Source organism: Aptenodytes patagonicus, chromosome 3, assembly GCF_965638725.1.
Source record: "Aptenodytes patagonicus chromosome 3, bAptPat1.pri.cur, whole genome shotgun sequence".
NCBI lineage: Eukaryota > Metazoa > Chordata > Aves > Sphenisciformes > Spheniscidae > Aptenodytes > Aptenodytes patagonicus.
The window spans coordinates 84,226,150-84,246,486 of record NC_134951.1 but is presented as its reverse complement, the minus strand read 5'-3'; the positions used below and the strand labels follow the sequence as shown (position 1 = coordinate 84,246,486).

Below are 20,337 nucleotides of genomic sequence, written 5' to 3'. Positions count from 1 at the left end.
CCTTACCCTGCTCAAACCGTTCATGTCTGCTTACCAGTGATTCTGAAGGTGATTTTATGAAAGCCCTAGGCCCACTGTTGGGGTTTTTTTTTTGTATTAATTTAGAAGCTGGGAATATTCAAATGAGCAGGGAGGGAATGCTTTACATATAAGCTGTTTGGTCATCACAGAACCTAATTTCTCAAAGGGTAGTTTTAAGCCTTGGTACGTGTCATGGAACAGCAAACAGGATCTTAAGTCACTATAGTACACCTTGACCGATTTTATTGAAAACCATCCCACAGTTACTTAAGGCTCCAAGCTTTTTTGCAGGTAAGTTGGTAATAGTTCAGGGTCCTACAAAAGCATGGACAGTCTACAGTTATGTTCAAGAGCACATGGGAATGTTCATTAGCTCACAGCACAGAGTGGTGTGGTACTGAAGGCGATGATACAGTGTTTGGGTATCCTGAACTTACCCTGGCAAAACTATGTTATTAAACAACAGCTTTCTGATAAGATCCATGAAACCAATTATTAAAAGGCCTGGAGAAACACCAGTGTACGCCACTATGGGGGGAGCACAGAAGACTAAGGATTAAGGTCCCTTAGGATTTGCAAACGGAGCAGTAGCAAAGCCAGCCAAAACTTCATTTTGCCTGGAATGAAACACCAACTTAGTAAATAGACCGCGGTTACATTGGGGTTAGTTTTAGATAAAAGCTGTTTGAAAGAACGTGCAAGTCCTAGAAAGGAGATTACTATTACTGGAAATTTACTGGAGGAAAAAAAAGTTTATTTTTAGTTCTCAGCCCATTAATCTTCAAGCACAGTTCAGAGGGAAGATTATGTACACACTGACTCTAGTTGGAAGGGCTTTGACGTTTTACAGGAACACTAATATAGTGAGACTGTCATAGTTGGTAAAATACAAAAGTAGCAATTTAAAGAAATTCTAGAAGCTAAGCAGGGATCTTTTGTTCCAATTCAGTCAAGTGTAGTTATTTAAGACTTGCATAAATCTCATCTGTTGAACACGAGCCAACGCATACTTGAACACAAACTTCTTTAACCAGTCATCTCTTTTGCTTTAACATGCTAGAAATATTCACGCTAGGTGTTGCCAAGGATATGACTGCTGGTAAGCAAGCCAGAGCATTGTTAGATTCTCTCAAAATGACAAGTCACTTACTTACACTAGTGCATGTGCTATTGAAAAATACAGATTAAATTAAAAAAGAAGTTTTCAATGTATTTCACTCTACCAGCTGGGTAATTTTAAAATTCATTAAGACAGTTCCCACAGTTGTATAAACAGGGTTTATTGTACATGTGGAGCTGAAGGAGGAAAGAGAAGGAAGGTATATATTATATATATATGTACAGTGAGCCATTTTCATTAATAAATTTATTCTGTCTTGCTTAATACTGGAAAGAGGGAATGTGTCTGGCACTGAAGAAATTTAAAATTGAAAAAATTTAAAAGTTTAAGTTCTGAAAATTATAAAAACCATGGTCTTACGGAAGAAAGTTAAAACATATATACATGGCAATTTAAGTGGTTTATACACTGAGTGACACAGTTGCATTTGTCTTTTAAACCAACTTACGGATTTTCTATTAATAGAACTGGCATTAAAACTATTTAAAAGCTAGAACATAAATAAAACTTGGAGGGACTGCTCCAGGAACAGCCCAGTAAAGCAACTCACAGTAACTCAGTAAACATAATAATACAGTTCCCCTTGAGCATCAGGGAAGTAGGCACTGACTGGGAAATAGTCCAATTCCTGGTGTTGCAGTTTCACCGGAAGTCCGTCTCTTGTTACTGCTGTGCCATACGCAATACCTTTTAAAATATACCCCTGATTTCTCTGAAAGATGTAGAAACTGTTACGTTGTCTTTCTGAATCCCTTTAAAATAGGATAGATGTTTTCAAATGCTTCATAGATTTCTGCTCGTACTTTAGCACCTAGAAAAAGAGAGGGAATTAAGTTAGTTTGTACCTTTCGTCAAATACTTAATTTGAGCTTTTAGAATGTTTATTTGAATGTGACTCTATATAAAACCTATGCATATCCATAAAAACCTATTTTTACAATTTTTTTTTTTAAATACGCCTTTCATACAGAGCATACGTTACCAGCCTTCTCATTGTTTATTCTGATAACTGGTAAAACTTTCATTAGCATCTTTGTGCTTATGCTATACTTGCAAATGGGATTTTTTTGTGCATAATTTCTGCAGGAGACCCAACTACAAAGCACAGCCCTACAGGATGTTTCTGCAGAAAGGCCTAACTGGTGGAGCTTTTTTCCAGAGCGTGAACATCTGGGGAGCAAGGTCTGGCAATGGGGACCGCTGCAGAGGCCCACCACTTGCCATACTACAGGGACACGCTCCTTCTTTCGTCTGCGAGGCTTGTGGGTTTTTTTCTCGTAAGTAAGACTCGGCAGGAGGGGAAAAGGAAGGGTGTAGGTGGAGTGCCTGAGGCTGAGGAGGTCCTAGAGCTCGGGTATCTTCCCTGCTTTGGCTGCTGTATCAAAGGAGAATGGCAGCAGCCAAGCTGTCAAAGAACAGTTAGCTCAGTCACACACACCCAGCACACAGAAACAGACTTTCAGATTTTGCCAGAAACGTTACCTGCACTCTTACAGCTTTTTGGGCACCTGCATATTTGGTTAGGATTTGTGACCATTGCTTATATGGATTTAGCCAAACGTGTGGTTTGCTTTGCACGTTCTCATCCACATACTGTACTATCTGTTCTTTCTCAGTACTGTCTTCTCTAAAGGAAAGCACCTAGCAAATTACATACCTCTGGTATCACTGTGTGTTCTCTGTAATAGAGTCTAAATCTAACCTACTGGAGTAAGATACTGTCTTCACTTACCAGTTAAAACCACTTTTCCAGAAACAAAAATAAGGAGAACAATTCTTGGCTTGATCATTCTGTAGATTAAGCCAGGAAACAGTTCTGGCTCATAGCTGTAAGAGAAGAGAGTGACAGTGTTTAAACATGCTGGCAGACACATGTTCCATCCAGTCTTTCATCTGCAGGACCGCAGGAATGGGCAGAGCAGATGTAGGCCTCACTGAAATTTGCAGAGTAGCAGGGAAGATCGATCACTTTGATGCGTTCGTACTGGGCAACCTCAGTTACACCCGAGGCAGAGCAGCGATAGGAACAACGATGCAGGTTTCCCTCTGGTGCAAGGGAATAATCTAAAGAGATGTCACTCTCTAAGCTAGTCAATATGGAGCAAGAACGAAGCATAAGCAAGCCTTTTTTTACCTGCTGAACTGCTGGTGTGTGAGTACCAATCCTTCTAATCTGATGGGAAATTTCACATCACAGCTGCCCACCATGTTCTGAATTTTAAAATCCAAGAATTTTGCAGGAAAACCCAGTTTCTGAACAACTCTTGCATACTTCCTTGCTGCCAGTCTGGATTGCTCCTCACTGAAGTGAGAAAAGGATATCCGTATTATTTCCTTAGTTAAGTATTACTTGAAGCAAACAGCATTAAACCGCGAATATTTAATTGGGGGAAAAAAAAAATGTCTGTGTTGAGGGGTAGGGGAAGGTCACATGCAAAATTTTTACAACCAAAATTAACAACTAGCACTGGTTTGTCGGCTAATTTTGGTACTAGGATCCTGAACACCATTAATGTTGTATTCGCTGTTCATGAGGCAGAAAACAGTAAATTATAAATCCACATATTTCACACTCTTAAAATGTCAACCTGAGTCCCTCTAATGAGACACGAAAACTGTTACTTAAGTTTTCAGTGTAGAACAACTTTGAACTACTACTGCTAGAAAATGCGTATTTCTCTCAAACTCTCAATCCTCTGATGGATTCAGCCCAGGCACTGAAACCTGGGTTTGACGGAGCTGCACGGCCTTACATGCTGCTGCAGAACTCAGTTGGCTTCAGTTTTGTAAACAGCTGAGGATCTGGTTGCTCCTAACACAGAGTAGACAACTTGGAACTTCAAGCGTTGCCAAGCAAAGAAAGCATTTCCTGTACAGCTCTGTTCATTCATCTCTGCTCATTAGCTTATTCCTTCTGGATTCCTAACAGACTTCTTCAGAGCAGAATTTCTCTCCTGCCCACTGGAGTTAAGCTTATGTTTAGTTTTCAATTCTTATGCTTCAATGATCATGTTAAGAACAGATCAGACTACAGGGACCGGAGACTTGGAGCTCTTGGCCTGTGATGAATGGAACTAGTCAAATATAAAAACACTCTTCCCCTGCCACCGCCCCTACAGTTTAAGCAGTTCCAGTGCATAGTCATTGACATTTTTAATTATTAGAAAAAAAACCCCAATTAACTGCAAGGCTAAAAAAAGCGAATATAACGACCTCTGCAAACCAGTTTATCAGACTGTATGAAAGAGCTTTGGAAACAGAACTACCATTTGCCCTTTCATAGGGAAGTCCTTTCAGTCATGAAAAAACATTTTGTGAAGAAACATACGTTAGTCTTATTTGAAATAACTGGGAAGCAAGCTTAGCTGTACCTGTACAACTTTGCTGTATACATACAAATACTGTATACAAACTACAGTACTCCTAAAGCATCATGGTACAAGAGAAAAGACAGCCTGAATTAGTTTGCTTGTAATGCCTAAACATACCTTTTTGCTCCTGTGCACACCATTTTTCCAGAGCTGAATATAAGTGCAGTAGTACGTGGCTCTCTTATTCTCATAATAACAGCAGCAAAACGCTGAAATGTGAGCGTTGAGACTATAAGTGATATATTACTGTAATCATTACATTAAAATCAAATTTGCATAATCTAAGTAGCAATTTACACTGTATTGCAAAGAAGTACTAAGTTCAAACATACTTACAGATCATGCAAAATTTACTTGAAATGCTTAAATCTTAAGTAGCTTCAAACACACACACTGAGAGGTAGAGTCAGACAGGAAGGATATTTACCATTGCATTCCTATTTTACTAAGCTCATCTCTCATTACTGTATATGCAACATATAAATAATGCTAACATTTGCAACAGAGCAAGAGACAATCTTAAAAATAAATTAAAAAAATCCCTCCACATCTTGAAATTTGATCTGTTATAAGCAGGATGGAAGACTACCTATCTGCAGATATTTTATGATCTGTTTTGTTTCCGTGTCTTAAAAAACTGGACAGTGTTAGAATACCAGCAAACAGAACAGCTGGAGATCAAAGTTCCGTGTAAACAGAACTCACCTCAGCTACCACAGTAGAACACAGCAGCCCGGTCAGCTCTAGCTTTTTATTCTAAGTACTGTAACACCTCTGCCTGCATTTCCAAACATTCTTAAACTCTTTGAAGCAAGAAATACTGGAAACTGATGTGGGCATACACACACACACAACCCCCTGTTTGCCTGTTATATTTAACTTGGACTTGCTCACCATGCAGTGCCATAAACTGTTCTGCTGACATAACCAAGGCGGTAGCGTGGGTTACCTAACAGCATGTTTGTCAAACTATGGCTTAAATAATACACCAAGCAGCATCTTTCTTTGATAGATGAATGTACTGACGAAAAGTCAGGAGTGTGTTACATAACCCTTCTTTCTCTCCACTGTGGAAAACAGCATTTCATATTGATTTTTCTAGCCTACAAGTTTTACACAGCCACCTACCCCTACCTTAAGAGTTACCATGGCATGCTCAAATTTTTGCTGCGCTAATATCTTACTCACATGCCATTATGTAACAGCATCGCCGATATAAACTTACAGTAACAGTTATCACATATGCCTGCATGCGTGCTTTAATCTTTGAGAGCAGAGTTCAGGTAAACTGTAGCAAAATCCCAAATATTAAAACAACAAAAAAACCTCACACACCCCAGGAAAACTGAAGCCTTCCCAAGGCAAGTCAATTCAACTACACAACATCTAAACTTTTATTAGAAATAGTGTCCAACTACTGTGGTTGCAAAGATAACATTTCCAAAAAGGAGCCACCCAAATGAAAAATGAAGCAACATGATTTTCTCCATTCAATGCTCCAGGTCCTCTGCTGTTGTTCAAAGTTTCCTGAGCTAAAAAAAAAAAATCCACGGTTTAACAAACTGCTATTTAGAAGCAGCAGTCAACTTAGAAGTCGAAACAAAAAAAAAAAAATTAATTTCATTTTGCTGTTCCACCGAACCTAGCCATCGGGAGCAAGGAGGTGGCGGGAGTACTGGGGGACAACGTGTAGGAATGGAGCTCAGAGGGGAAGCAAGACTGTAAAAACCCAGTGACTGCGCTGCGACCACAATAATTCCAAGGGAGCAGCCAGGTGGAGGAAGCCACAGCGTATACAGAACAACTGTGGCTCTGGCAGGAGCCCAGGAGTTGAAATCTTCCTTCCTTTCTCTTTGTTGGGAGACAGGGAACAAGACTTCATCATCAGACATTTCACAGTAATATGAAAAAGGAACTTTCTGAGCACTACGAACAAACATGCCCATATGAATAGTAGCAGAGGCCAGCTCCACAACAAACAATGTGCCAGTGCATTACACTGTTGGTTAGGTTCTTCCTAAATATGCTGTGTTCTTTCTAAATCTACCAAATTACAACCTGGTGTAAAACACAGCTACATCAGTATAAAACTGCTTTTTACCAGTTTGACAGAATGTTCTAAGTTTATTAAAGATTTCTTTTTTAACTACAGTATAAAACTGCATCTATAGTAGGAAGGTTTTTCAATCTATTTCAGCAAACTATACCCACAACCTGTGCCTTTGACATATATGTTATAGGAAGAACTCTAATACATTTCTCTTACCTTGGGATTATATTCAGCATTTCGGGCACGAAGCGCAATTGTTTTTAGGTCAAGTTTGCAACCAAGATTCACCGTGGACACAATATTCCTGAAGATAGTTCAGAGAAATACATTAAAAAGACAATAAAGAATTCATGCATCTTCCCCATTTTTAACCATGCTTGAATAATTTTGGTTTTTGTGTTTTACTTTTAAATTTGTTTCTCCAAGTGAGTTTGAATGACATCTTTCCTACTGACAGGAGCACTGAGCAGTGTTTTGGCTCAGGAACCTCCTTTTGTAGGGCAGTAGCTCCTAAGGCACGATTGCCGATTCCTCCTTATCCGCCAGCTATTATGAAAAGTGTCTCATGAGAAGAATCTCTATTTCAGTTTGGCAGGAAAAATCCTTGATGCTGAGAGCCCCCACCACAATCAGGGAAGCTGCTGGAAACAGGAGAAAATGAGGTAGCAATAGTACCATCTGAAATTTTCCTTGGTATGCCCTTCAAGGAGGAAGAAGAGGTGCAGGACTAAGTGGGAATGACCCAGGAGGTAAACCCATTGCCAGGCGATAGGAAAGCAGGTCTCTAGAAAGTTTAAGAGAAGTTCCTAGATGCAACATTTCCTTGGAAACGTGTTTTCTGGGAAAACCCTGAAATCTAAAGGTCCTCAACAGGGAAAAAAAAAGAAATACGAGGAACTACTCTTTCCGTGCAAAATTTACGTTACCAACCATTTCTTGTTGGGCCTTCCCTAACTTGCTGTAGAAGTCTCTTTAAAACTAAAGTTTGGTGAAAATACTTTCATACCTAGTTCTAGGTTTTTTTTTCCCTCACCAAACTCAGCTGTAGCCATGAACTAGAAGAGGGAACGTGGAATATTAAGTACAACTCAGCTCTAGCTCCTAGACTAGCAACTAGTTTCTTCCCCTCTACCCTTCTAATTCCCTTTCAGCTGTGATTGTTCCTGTATTCTGCTTTAATACCTCGCTAACAAAATTCTACGCACAGTGGAGTGGAACTGTTTGCAAAGTGGAGCTATTTGCTTTTCTGCGAACAGGTCACAAGTATGCAGTAAATTACAAATGAGAATATGTTTCAAGGTATACATATTTTGAAATACCAGATTATCAACCCAGACTACTTTATAGCTAAAGCATGATGAACTCCTAAAGTGCACAGAGTTAAAAGTTACAACGGTGCTAAATGAAGACATATATAACATCCTCCACTGGTATGCTTAAAAGATGTATGGTTGACAAATCACTAAGAAACTGTTTATATTACTAAGTGGTTTAGGAACAAAGCTAAGCTAAAAATAAAAGCAAAAATTACTCATATCGCTAGAGGAGACCCATAAATTCTCAGGACCTCCCTCTCCACCAAAATGCAGTACCCAATTCCTGATGTAGCTTTGGTCCTAAGTCTTTGAAGGGCTATCTGAGAAAGGACGTGCTGCACTAACACGTGGGACACTCACTGCAGCTGTGGCACTATCCCAGAGCTCTCGGATGCCGGTGTTGCAGGAGTTATTGGAGTCATCGGAGTCATCGGAGAGGGGTACAGAGGTGTAGTTCCCGGTAAAGGGGCTGTGGTAAGAGTCTGTGAGTGGAAGAGCTGGGGGGTTTGACCAGATGTTCCCTGTGTCGCTTGCTGTGATGTAGATTGCTGCGCTGCTTGTTGCTGCTGCTGCTGCCGCTGCTGTTCCTCTAGGATGGACAGACTGTTGGTGCTCTGGACAGGCTGTGGTGTCAGTCCTGTGCCATACGGCATCATCGGGCTAAAAATTGGAATTCCTGGAGTCATTGCACCCTACAGAAGAAAGCATGAAACAGAAACCACAGATCCTGTTGATTCCACTTTGTTTTTAAGAGAAAAAGTTTTCAGGAGGAGTCTAAAAATAAATCAATGTAAGTTGATCGCATCAAACCTGAGGCATACAGCAGTAACTCGCCAAAACCAGAAAGCCCTTTGAAATGCAGTTCTTCTACAGAATAAAATATTACCTCCAGGGATCTGTCAGTTCTAGCATTGTTCGTGTCCAGCTAGTGATGCTGATACGCTTCTCACGCTACCTCGCAAGCATGTCTCAACTTTGACCCACAATTTAACTTGAAATTGTTTGAACAAAGACTGTGCCCATCGTACCAAATGCATTCATAGCACAGCTACAGCCCATTACGCATAAGTTAGTTTAAAGGGCCATCAACAAAATTAAATCAATATTTCCAACTTGTCAGTCATGTTTCAACTTAAAGGAATCCCATATATCTGCATGCTTCTTATACCGCTGGATATACAAATTGATGGTTTTAAAATTCTGCTTTATACTAGTACTTTTCTATACCTCGCAGAATTTTTCAGATCCGCAAACAAAAAACCTGAAGTTACATGCAAGAAACGGAAAACACTTTCACAAAGAAATTCAGATCACAGCTGCATATTAAATCATTTGTTTTTACCTGAGGGGAGGCTAAGCCTTGAGCGTAGGGTGGCAAGCTGTTGTTCTGATCCATGATTCCAGTTATTTCTTTGGTGAGGCCAGAAGTATTTCCTTCAATTAATTTAAATTAACTTCAAATCCTAGAGGGTTTTTAACCCTTTAAAACATTCCAGCGAAGTAGCTTTTTAAGCCAAGCTGAAAGTGTTAGGAAAACATCAGCTCCAGAGAAATGTGTGTTATGAGTCTAAAACACTAATCAAAGCCTGAAAAGAGAAAAAGTAGTATCTTGAGAATAATACCTGAACACAAAACAAAAAGCAAACCTATCGGCTGCTGAGTTAGGTAAGAGACACCCACGTACAAATATATATAAGAACATTCACACACACCTGCACAATCCATAAAAATAATCTTTTTCAGGCACACGCTATAGAACCTTTGCAGCGTGCTTCTGTTGAAGCCCCTGGCAGGTAACCTGACTCACGTGAGCAGGCCTCTGTCTAACCGAACCCTCCTGCACAAAGAACTCAAGCTGTTAATGCTCATTCTACGCCTAGCTGTGCTTTAGCTGGAAAAGCACTGACTTTTTTAGAATTGAATTCCACTGACGACTAACTGACAAGCAAGCTTACTGACACATTGCTTGTAAGTCTCTTCCCGGCCATTTTAAGGCTTGGGCTTCCAAAAATATTTTTTCTTCTGTGGGAAAAGTATCGCTGGTCAAATCAGAACTAGGCAACCCTCTTCCATCCACTTCCATAAAATAAAGCACTAACACATTTCAAACAACAGTGACAGTCGCCTTATGAGAAAAAAAGAAATACATGAAAGCCAATTTCAGGTACACAAGTGAAATGTATGCATGGTTTTTTATTATTTTTTTAACTATGTTAAACTCTATTGCTGTGTTATGGAAACAAACAACACAAGTAAAGAATTTAAACGTTACACCTTGATATCAAATGTTTTTTCATTACATTATAGCTTTCTTAACTAGATACCTATTGCCTAGAAATACTCAAGGTCATTTTTAGGCCAGAGGTAGACCACCTCAAAATTTGAAGAAACCCTATTCAGCCTTTTTTTTTTTTTTTTTTTTTAAAGGTATGAGAACTCAGAATTACATTAATATTTATACTGCAGCTGAAAAGGCATGCTTTTTTCCCCCTTGACCGTAAGATAATATCTTCACCCTCACCGAAGGTATCAAACAGAGCATCCAGGTTTTACAACCTGGAGACAGGGGTAAATTAGAAGCCTAAACGTTACCCCAGAGGAAACAAAGTCAACTCCTCGACAGCCCAGCTGTTTAGTAAGAAGTCTGGATACCAGGCATGCCAGGACCCGCAGTTAGGACACCACCTACCCAGAGGTCCATTTTGTAACCATCTAACCGTGGCTTGCTCGCATCTCCACTACAAACGGTGGGGAACGTTTTTGTCGAGGCAGCAGAGTCCGGAGGCAAGAGACACCCCGGAGAAGGCCCCGACCCACCCTCCGAGCCCCCTTTCAGGATCTCGCCCCTAACACACGGCAGCGCTCGGAAAGAGCCGGTTTCGGCACGAGGCGACCCCTCCTGCTTCTCCGCGCCGCCCAGGCCCCCCACCCGCCCGAAGACCGGCCGCAGCAGGGCGCAGCCGACCCCGCCGGCAGGGCCGCGCCGCCGCCGCGCCCCCCTTCCCGCCCGCCCTCACATGCGGAAGGCGGTGACCGCCGCAGTCACGCCGCTGCCCGCGGCCATCCCGCCCCCGGCACCAGCGGCCGCCGCTCGCCCCCGAGACGCGCGGGAGCCCCGCGAGGGGGGGGCCGGACACCACCTCCTCGCCGCGGGAGCCCCTTCCCGCCTCCCCCGCCGCCCCCCGCGGCTCGGGCCGGCCCGGAGGGCTCCGGCTCTCCGGCGGCGCCGGCGAGGAGGTGCGGAGCGAGCCCGGCCCCGCGCACCGCCCCCGCCCTCCAGGCCCGGCCCGGGCCGCGCCACGGCGGCCCCGCTGGCGCTGGCACCCGTCATCCCCTCCCCGGGCAGCGGGGCGTGCGGCGGTCCCGGGAGGAGCGGGGGGAGAGGCGGGCGCGGCGCGGACGGTACCTGCCGCTCTCGGCGCCACCCCGCCGCCGCCGCCGCACAGCGCCCGCCGGAGCCAAGCTGCGCCCCGCGCCCGCGCCGCCGGCGCGTCCCGAGCGCGTCACTTCCGCCGCGCGCCCACACCGCCTTCCCCACCGCCATCTTCAGTGAGGGCGCGGGGAGGTCGACGCTGGGGCCGAGCTGCTGGGGGGGCCGCCGGCCTCCCAGCCCAAGGGGCGGGGGCGGCCGGCCGGCGCCTTGCCTTAGGCGGGCAGGGGCCGTTGTTCCTCAGCAGCGCTCGGCGTTGGCACGCGTGGCTCCCGCGCCAGGCCTGGCCACAGGCTCGCGTGCTGGAAGGTTGTTCCCCCTTTCCTAGCTGTGCAAATCGCCGCCCCTTGCTCGTTGCTGCGGAGTCGCGCGCCCCGCGGCGCCACCGCCGTGCCACCGCCTCGCGGTTCTCACCGCTGCCCGCGCACAGCCCCCACGGTGACCTCGGCAACAGCAGCTCTTCTGCCCAAGCGGAGGGACGCGGGCGTCCCCTGCGACTCCCTGCTCCCCGGCCTCCCCCTCCGCGGCACCTGCCCCTGCCTCTACCCCCGCCCTTCCCGCTCGTTTCTGCTTGCGCCGTGGTGCCTGGCGCCGCACGCCGTGACCCACCTCGGGGACCTCGCGTGCTTCCCGACCCTCGCTCTTCACAGCGCCTCTCAAGGTGCTCCCCCCTCTTCCAGAGCGGGAGACGCCCTGCTCCCCGCCTGCTCAAACACCGGGGGGTCTGTGACCACCTCACCGCAGCCTCTATCAACCTGCTTGCTTCCGTGACCAGGCGCTCAGATGACGGGGGCTGGCAGCGCTTAGACCGGGCAGGAACCGGTGCCGGTGCTGCGCCCCGTGCCCGGGGGGCCCCGCCAAGCCCAGGCTGGGAAAGGCCCTGCGGGGACAGGCCTACGCAGAGCCCACCGCCCGCCCGCTGGCGGGGAGCGGTGGAAGGGGGCGGGCCGGTGAAAGCAGAGCACCGGCGAGCGCCGCTCCCAACGGCCGCGGGCACCCCCGCGCCAGCACCGCCCGCCCCCGCGGGGCTTGACGTCCTCCAGAGCAGATGAGAGGAGGCTGCCGCTGCCCTCCTAGAGCGGTGGAGCGCCACTTCCGGCTCCGGTGCCGCCATTTTGCCGTGAGACAGCACCGAGCTGAGCTGCGGGGATGTTGTCCACCGCTGGTTACGCGGGCTCCGGGCCCGAGATGGGCTACGAGCTCGGCGCGCCCGCGCAGCACCGCTTCTCGCCCTACACCTTTAACGGAGGGTGAGGCGTCGCAGGCGGGGGGTGGGGCGGGCTGAGGCACTCTCTTCCCGGGGGAGGGGGCCTCGAGGAGAGTGGCGGTGGGGTCGGGCCTTCCTCGTCTTACTCGTGCCTCCCCCCGGCATTCTGTGAGGGTTTGCCTCCCCTTGCAAGCGCCTCTTTGTAGAGAAGGAGGGGCAGCACGGGGGAGAGCTGGGCTCGGCCTTGCCCTGGGCTCGGCCTTGCCCTGGGCTGAGCGTCCGGCGGGTCCTTGCAGCTCTTCGGGGTGTTCGTGCGTGTCCGTGTGGCTTTTGGCATGCTTGGGCTCCCTGAACTTTTACGGGTCAAAATAAGCACCTTCCGTTCCCCGCAGGGTTGTTTCTTTATAGTGACTCAGGAAACCCATGTAATGGTCATATTACCAGCTTTTAAACCTGTAACTGGGTTGAAAGCTACTTCGTCATTACTGTTAAAGGTAGGTGATGTTTTCAGACACTTGCTCTGAGTTGGTGACAGGATCTGGCCAGGATAGTGTTATTTAGCTTTTTCTTTATAACGCCTAACTGCTTTTTAAAGGACATCTGTTTGCCACATGTGTGCTACCATTAAGTAACAATCACAAAACTAGCTTTTTGGAAGTAAATAACGTTAACAGATTAAAAAAGTGATGATAATTTAAGTATAATGATACTGATGCTTAGTGCTTGGCTGGAGTGTTTTTGCTTGGAGAGCCAAACTGTTTTAGAAGGGTGAATCTTTCATTAGCAGGCATCTAAAATTGCTAGTCCATTGAGTCTGGCTCTTGCACTGTATAGAAACTCCATTTTACCAAGTTTCCATACAGTTTTTAGTCAAAGTAGGGAATCATGTACATATACTTTCTTCAGTATGTCTAGTATCTTCTTTCTCCAATCTTGAGTCACATGTAGGGATGTGCATAGTGGGAAACATTGCAAGGAATGTGTGTTTCCTCAGACAAAACTTGAGTCTGGATATAGAACTACTATCTAGTCTGTTCCTCTGTTGCCTAAGAAAATATTTGTGCTAGAAGTCATGACTATACGAATACTCTTCTTTAAGGACTGTGTTGGCGATTGCTGGAGAAGACTTTTCTATCGTTGCCTCTGACACACGACTGAGTGAAGGTTATGCAATTCACTGCCGGGAAAGTCCAAAATGTTACAAACTGTAAGTCCAGATCTTGTAAGAATTGATACAGATGAAAGATATTTTATATTGATGAGCATGTCACCTGTGTGGAATGATCTATCACTTTCTTTAAGCAGAATCCTCAGAAAAAAAGGATAGTAACAAAATTTATTTTGGAGTCACGGTGACTCTTGCTGTAATGCAGGATGTGATGGTGTAAATACAGCCAGATTTCTTGTTGCATGCTCTTGAAGTTAGCTGATAACAGAACATTTTTAGCATGATACAAGGCTTAATGTAAGCTAGGTGGTTTTTTTGCTGGATAATCAGGAGAACTTTTGTCTTAACTGTAGCAAAACTTAATCCTGTGGTAACTCGTTCTGCTTTGTCAGGACACCTGGTGTTGGTACGCAAGCGTGCCCACTGCTGCTAGTTGTACTGTGTCTCTCTAGTCCACCATCTGGCACTTTGAAGAGGTGTTTGTTTTAGGAGAGGTAAACCTGTCAGTAGTTCCATTATTGAACTTTTTATGCTCACTGTATGCTTTTCTTGACTCCCCTAGGTTTAAAAATACATATTGTTTACATTCCTTTGACTGTAGCAGGTGCTTACCTAGTAGGCTGTCATCAGCTATGTAAACAATTTTTTTGTGTTTAGGTTTGGTTTTGGGTTTGTTTTTTTTTAATAGATGACACAAGATCATATGAACTTATGTTTCTCCTGGCTAACTCCTTACTATATCTTTGACTCTCTGATACTGTCCAAATGGAAATTACTATGGTACAGTCTGCATACTGCACATGATGGCTTTGTGTAATTGTAGCGACAGGCTGAGAGAAGATTTCAGTTTAAATTGTTTTCTGAATGACTGCTTTGTGTTAGTCTGTAAGTATGCGTGAATGGTTGTAGACTCTCACTAATTTACTAGAATTCAAATTTCAAATGTGTGTTCTGTAGTTAGTGTTCACGAAACGTTTTGAAACTGAGCAAAGAGCTAACCTTCTACAGTGCATCCGCAGCCAGATAACTTCTGTTGTGCTGACACAGAAAACCACCTGCAGCATAAATGTTATGTAACCATCATACAATCTTAATGCAGTCCTCTGCCCAGATGCAGTAAAACTGGGCTGAGTGATACGACGTAACAGGCTCCCCATCTCAAAACAGATCCTCTAGCAAGACTGAATGGTAATAGCTAGAGTTAGGGGTGCATGAAGAAATTAAGAATTTCTCTTTGTCAGTCTTGCTGTGGAAGTCAGTGGATTGAAGAAAGACCGCTGCGTGGTCCTGCACTTACTCAGTCCTCTTCAAGATGTAGGTTGCAGTTACCTTTTGTATGCAAAATATCTATTACTACATTTTAGACAGTTGTTTCTGATAGCTTTAGAGAAACAGAAAATACATTTGGTGTTTTCATAATAATCTACTGTGTAAGAAAGTGGTATAGTTCATACTAAATCTAAAATCACAACAAAACTTTACGTTTTACAGAACACAACAAACGGTCATTGGATGCAGTGGTTTCCATGGTGACTGCCTTACCCTTACTAAAATTATTGAAGCAAGATTAAAGGTAGCTAACTATCTTATTGTATTTAGAAACTTATATTCTTAGTATCACGTTTAAGACCAATAATTTGATATGTTTTTGCTGGTTTTCTTCAAGTGTTTGTATCATAACTATGGCTGTATTGCTGGTGAAAGATCAGGCAGGGGAAATTGATGCTGTGTTCTTACTAAGTGTAACATCACAAATTTAAAGAATGGAAGAGCTGGAGAGGATAATGTTAATGAGGCAGCGTCTATTCTTTGCAAAACTTTGGAGAAATGTTAATTTTTGGCTTGTAAGAAGGCTTTACTTTTAGACCAGTGTATTTTCAGTAATCATGCTAGTTAATAGTCTTGCTTAGCGTCAGATTCTTCTGTAGTGAGGTTACAGAAAATGTAATTCTGATTGAGTGTAAAATCTAGTGTTTGACTTTCTTCTTGGACGTGCGGTACCATTTGCAGATGTACAAGCATTCCAATAACAAGACCATGACTACTGGGGCTATTGCAGCAATGCTGTCTACAATTCTGTATTCTCGACGTTTCTTTCCATACTACGTTTATAACATAATTGGTGGACTTGATGAAGAAGGTAAGACTTTAAACAAAACAGAAGAAAAGAGGGGCTAAATTTCTGTAGGTGAACAGCTATCCTTTTACATCTCCAGTATACTGATGGAATAACAAAGTTTGTGTTCCTATTCCTAACACCTACCTTTAGGCATTACGGTACTTACACAGGTCAAATGCATATTATACATCTGACTTGTTTCCGCTACTAACTTGATCTTCCATTTCTGAAGGTCTGAAAGTTTAAAAACCATGTTATAATTATTTGATTACAAGTGAAATCTGCTAATGTTGCTTACCTCTCATACTTTACTCTAGACTGGAGTAACAGCTAGCTTTGTAACAGCTTTGCTGGAATTCTTAATTGTGTCTTTAAAGGAGATATTAGCAGTAAAGTTGTGTATATTTTACTCTGGCCTGTCAGTGTGGTAGGGGTTCTTAATATGAAGATTTACTCTAGAGACAGGTTTCTACAAAGAGATTTTTAAATCTTAACTAATTTCTAATGAAAATCATGACTTCTACATGGAAGCTGTATTTTAACATATAGCCCTTCTAGGACTTATTGGGCTCTTGTCCAATGACTCGGTTGGGTTGCTGAAATACTGTGTTCTCTGGCTTTGAGCAGGAGCTCAGAGGTGGTCTTGTTTGGATAACTTCAACCATTCCTCACAGTTTGTTGTTACCACTAAGTTATACTGCTTTCCCAGTCTCGCTAAGACATGTCTACGGTATGTGGAGTCTAGAAAGGGATTAGTCTGCTCCACGTAATGGTAAATCTCAGATTATGAGGGTGCTGTAGCAACTGATAAGAATAAGAGTGCAGGTTTGCATGCATGGGCTTAATTTGGGTGCAGCAAGATTGATTCATTCTGATTTAGTGTTACTTTCTGGATCTCTGCTAGCCTTCTCAGGGCTGCTCAGCTACCTGTGCTGTGCTGCCAAGTGCACTGGCCAGTTTATTAAATCAGGTGCAGCCTGTCTGAACAGAAAGCTTGGCTGGGTGCTGCGTTTTGACTAGTATGTCCTCACCAAATGCTGATGCTTCAGAGGTACAGTGTGTCTGCATCTCTGATGCCGGCACAAGCTAATAAGCTTTGCACAACCTGGCCTGACTCCAGAGGGAAGTGCGTAAGAGACCAGAGCATCATCCCTGGTTCCGGGAAGGTGATGCAGAGGCATCCAGGCATGCTCTCTGGAGGTAGTTCAAGAACTGTATTGTTCAAGGACGATGGCTAAACTGCCCCTTTGTGCTAGCTTTAGAACCAGCAGAGCTCTTTGTGCAGCACTGCGCTCTAGCACATTGTCCTGCTTTGGTTATTCTGCATCAGCACTTTTTCTGTGGTAAGTACTGTAGAAAACGTCTGTTAGAGCATGGTTATAGCTTAAATATTGAAAATAACCTTGTGTATAGTACCAGGTCACAACCATAGTGAGCTTACTGTACAAAGCATTGTCTGAACATACTGCAGTATTATTTGGTAAAGGTTTGCTGGGTTCTCTGGTACTCCAGAGACTGCTTATGGAGGAGAGAGCTAGTTTTTGATGTAAATGCTTATCTGTATTGAGAATCTTTCTGGATTGTGATTACATACTTTTTTTTTTTTCTTCCTTCCAGGAAAGGGAGCAGTGTATAGCTTTGATCCGGTGGGCTCATACCAGAGAGATTCTTTCAAAGCAGGTGGATCAGCAAGTGCCATGCTCCAACCCTTGCTTGATAACCAGGTGAAATAGTTCTCTCTTTTTAATTCTCTTTTTTTTCTTTTTATGATCTCAGTAAACATTTGTGACATTCAAATTTATGTAGCTTGACTTTTGGGGAATATTACTTTTGAGAGAAGTTTTAAATGTATTATAGGTAGGACTGTTAATCCATACATTTATAAATTGTGTGGCTCCACCCTCTCAAGAGAAATCAAGGTTTTGCTCTAGAATCTGTTCAGGTTTTTAATATGCTACAAACAGTGGACTGCCTGCTTTTTTAAAATACACGTGAATGTTTTAATTGGGGAATTCTGTTTCCCATAGAAGCTGTTCAGGTGGCTTTTCTGGTTTTTTCCCTAGCTGATAACATAAATATGCCTGTCACTTAGCATGAAATCATACTAAATGAAGAAGATAGAATTAGTAGGTGTATATAACACATTTTATCACTTAATTACACTTGTTTAAAAGTCTTAAGTTTTGTAGAACTCGGACGCCATTTTCTAAGAATGTTCTTACATAAAACTGCTGGAGACTTATTCAGTTAAATCTGTCTAAAAATACTTAAAGAATATTTTCATATTTAATTGAAGCTGCTAATTGTTGAATGAGAGAAATACCAAAGCATGTTTTACTCATTTTATTCTCCGATATTGGCATTGGTATTGTTTAGTCAGTTGAGCGTGATGTCAACACAACTTTTGTGCTTAAAAAAGCCATAAGCACTCTTAGTTCTTAGCAGCTGAGAAAGGAATAGAATCTTTTTTTTTTTTTTTTTAAACAACTCCAGGTTCTCAGCTTTGACTTAGTTTTGAACTCTATTAACTGAAGAAAATAAAATGTCTTCCGCAGAAACAAAGTTATCATAAGTTGCTTCTTACTGCTTATGAGTTTGAGGCATAGTAAGTGACTCTTCCCTTCCTTTTCCAGTTCCGATGCTTAATAGACACTTAAGTTCATCATCTAAAGTACACTATTTAGTAGGACTGGTTATGCTCCAATATAGACGGTTATTTTTGAATTCTAGGTACGTTTAGGAATATTTGCTTTTAAGAAAGCAAACTCCTAACTACAGAATGACTAGAGAAAAGGCTTGCGTGCAGTTCTGATACTGCTAACCCGGTGAGAAGTTTCTGAAGGATTAGATTGGTTCAGATCTGAATGTTCATTGCGATCCTGTATGTGCTGAATGGGCGGGAGGAGCTGTGCTGGCCGTATACCAGATCTGCTTCTAGTCGCTTTTGTAAGAAGATCAGCACTGGCAAAGTTCTGATCGTGCAGCTGTAGACTCTGTGGAGGAATACTTTTGCCAGCTTTGGGTTTCTAAAACAGACCAACCGTTTTGTCTTTTTAAGTTGTCTTAATCTGCTCGTTCTAGTGCAGAGACTGAAACAGCTTTTGTGCTAGATGGATCATGCTTCCTTTAAAACGCATTTTCATCTTATCTTAGATTGGCTTCAAGAACATGCAAAACGTGGAACATGTACCTCTGACCCTGGAGAAGGCTTTGCAGCTGGTTAAAGACGTCTTTATTTCTGCTGCTGAGAGAGATGTGTACACTGGGGATGCACTTAAGATTTGCATTGTCACAAAAGATGGAATTAAAGAGGAGACTGTCCAATTACGAAAAGACTAATTCAGTTCACTTATAAGCACGTAATCTGTGATGTACAATTTACCTGTATTATGAAGACATTTGTCTTATTAAATTTTTTCAAGAAGTCCGACTACTGTAATGCTGAATATTTTCTACCTTTGTTAGAAGTGATTAGTGTGTTTTAGAAACCAGAGCAGTTCATGGTAAGGAGGCGGCTAAGAGTTACAAGTCAGTTTCGTTCATCTCATCGTAATCTATTGATCAATCTAATCCCAATGTCAGTTTACTCCCCTTCTCGCAATCCCTTATGCTACAATACGGAGGAGTTTAAACTTACTAAAATTTAGGTTCACAGACTTTTCTGATAATGCTTTCAGTTCAGCCTTGGTTTAGTGAGAAAAGCATTTGTTGTGTTCATGCTGCCTTCTCTGCGCTTCATAGCTTGCTTTTCCTATCTTTTCCTTTATCTCTCTGACATGCTGTCCTGGCATTTGACCTCTCTGTACTTATTTACAGAGACTATAAATATGAGTCACCTGAAACCAGTTTCTCTGTGTAAGAGGGAAGAATGCTAAATGGAGTCTTCGGGAGTTTAGTCCTGGACTCTGCATCTGGGCTCACCTCTACGCATTTCTATTTGGTTAATGCCCAAAATCTGAAGCATCATCCTTTTCTGGCTGCTGATGGAAAATAACTTAGTATGGAGATTCCTGAATGCCTGTTAATGTCTGGGGGCTTTGTTAGCCCTACTACTGCTTTTGATTCTTGGGAAATTGCATCGAGTGTAGACTGTTTGTCTGACGTGCTGTATAGCACTCCTGGAAATTGCCTTGAGTACTAGGACCTTTAGAAAAGCAGAGCTGCATCATCAAGGGCAAAATAATCTCCTCTTGCCTGGGAATCCTTTCACAGTCTGTAGCTATGTAGAAAGGACATATAAAATACCTCGTTCCTTGAGGTGGCATACTCGTTTTTTAAAAGAACAATTTTGCTGATGTGTTTGACCGTACAGTAACCTTGTCTCCTGTTTGGAGGCGGCTGACTGCCTTCTGTGCAGCATTTCAGGTGCTGTGCTTTTTTCCTAGCTCTGGCTAGTCTTCACCAGCGATGGTAGTCTCAGGCTTTCTAGACAGTTTAAACAGTGGGTAGCATTTTGAACCTCAAGAGTCAAACAGCTAGGGCATTTAAACTGACTAGCTGTATTTAGGAAACCCAGTGAGTGGGAACTCTTAACA

General features: G+C 43.3%; 2 protein-coding genes across 5 annotated transcripts; one reads left to right on the top strand and one right to left on the bottom strand.

Moving 5' to 3' along the window:
- Positions 1-753: 753 nt before the first annotated feature.
- On the bottom strand, positions 754-12,320 carry TBP (TATA-box binding protein). Of its 4 annotated transcripts, none has more exons than XM_076334047.1 (8): positions 11,918-12,320; positions 9,221-9,464; positions 8,239-8,570; positions 6,779-6,866; positions 4,630-4,721; positions 3,276-3,443; positions 2,874-2,968; positions 754-1,952 (listed from the first exon to the last, which is right to left on the bottom strand). In XM_076334047.1, exons 2-8 carry the CDS (start codon positions 9,272-9,274, stop codon positions 1,873-1,875), a joined length of 909 nt encoding a protein of 302 aa, XP_076190162.1. In that variant the 5' UTR covers positions 9,275-9,464; positions 11,918-12,320; the 3' UTR covers positions 754-1,872. The 4 variants fall into 4 exon arrangements, with proteins under 4 accessions (XP_076190162.1, XP_076190165.1, XP_076190163.1 ...); XM_076334050.1 differs by lacking the exon at positions 11,918-12,320 and adding an exon at positions 11,723-11,745; XM_076334048.1 differs by lacking the exon at positions 11,918-12,320 and adding an exon at positions 11,285-11,344.
- A 75-nt stretch (positions 12,321-12,395) lies between these two features.
- On the top strand, positions 12,396-19,232 carry PSMB1 (proteasome 20S subunit beta 1). Its single transcript, XM_076334051.1, has 6 exons — positions 12,396-12,558; positions 13,615-13,722; positions 15,175-15,256; positions 15,694-15,823; positions 17,420-17,526; positions 18,956-19,232. The coding sequence occupies exons 1-6, from the start codon at positions 12,458-12,460 to the stop codon at positions 19,139-19,141; spliced, it is 714 nt and encodes a 237-aa protein (XP_076190166.1). The 5' UTR covers positions 12,396-12,457; the 3' UTR covers positions 19,142-19,232.
- Positions 19,233-20,337: the final 1,105 nt, after the last annotated feature.

Bases quoted from the DNA above. Each gene is read 5' to 3' on its own strand.
- TBP (XM_076334047.1), bottom strand. From the start codon at position 9,274: ATGGATCAGAACAACAGCTTGCCACCCTACGCTCAAGGCTTAGCCTCC. The intron at 4,722-6,778 runs GTAAGAGAAATG...CTCACATTTCAG, and splicing joins ATGCTGAATATAATCCCAAG to CGTTTTGCTGCTGTTATTAT. The intron at 1,953-2,873 runs GTAAGTGAAGAC...CTCTTTTTCTAG, and splicing joins TGGAAAAGTGGTTTTAACTG to GTGCTAAAGTACGAGCAGAA.
- PSMB1 (XM_076334051.1), top strand. From the start codon at position 12,458: ATGTTGTCCACCGCTGGTTACGCGGGCTCCGGGCCCGAGATGGGCTAC. The intron at 12,559-13,614 runs GTGAGGCGTCGC...CTCTTCTTTAAG, and splicing joins CCCTACACCTTTAACGGAGG to GACTGTGTTGGCGATTGCTG. The intron at 17,527-18,955 runs GTGAAATAGTTC...ATCTTATCTTAG, and splicing joins AACCCTTGCTTGATAACCAG to ATTGGCTTCAAGAACATGCA.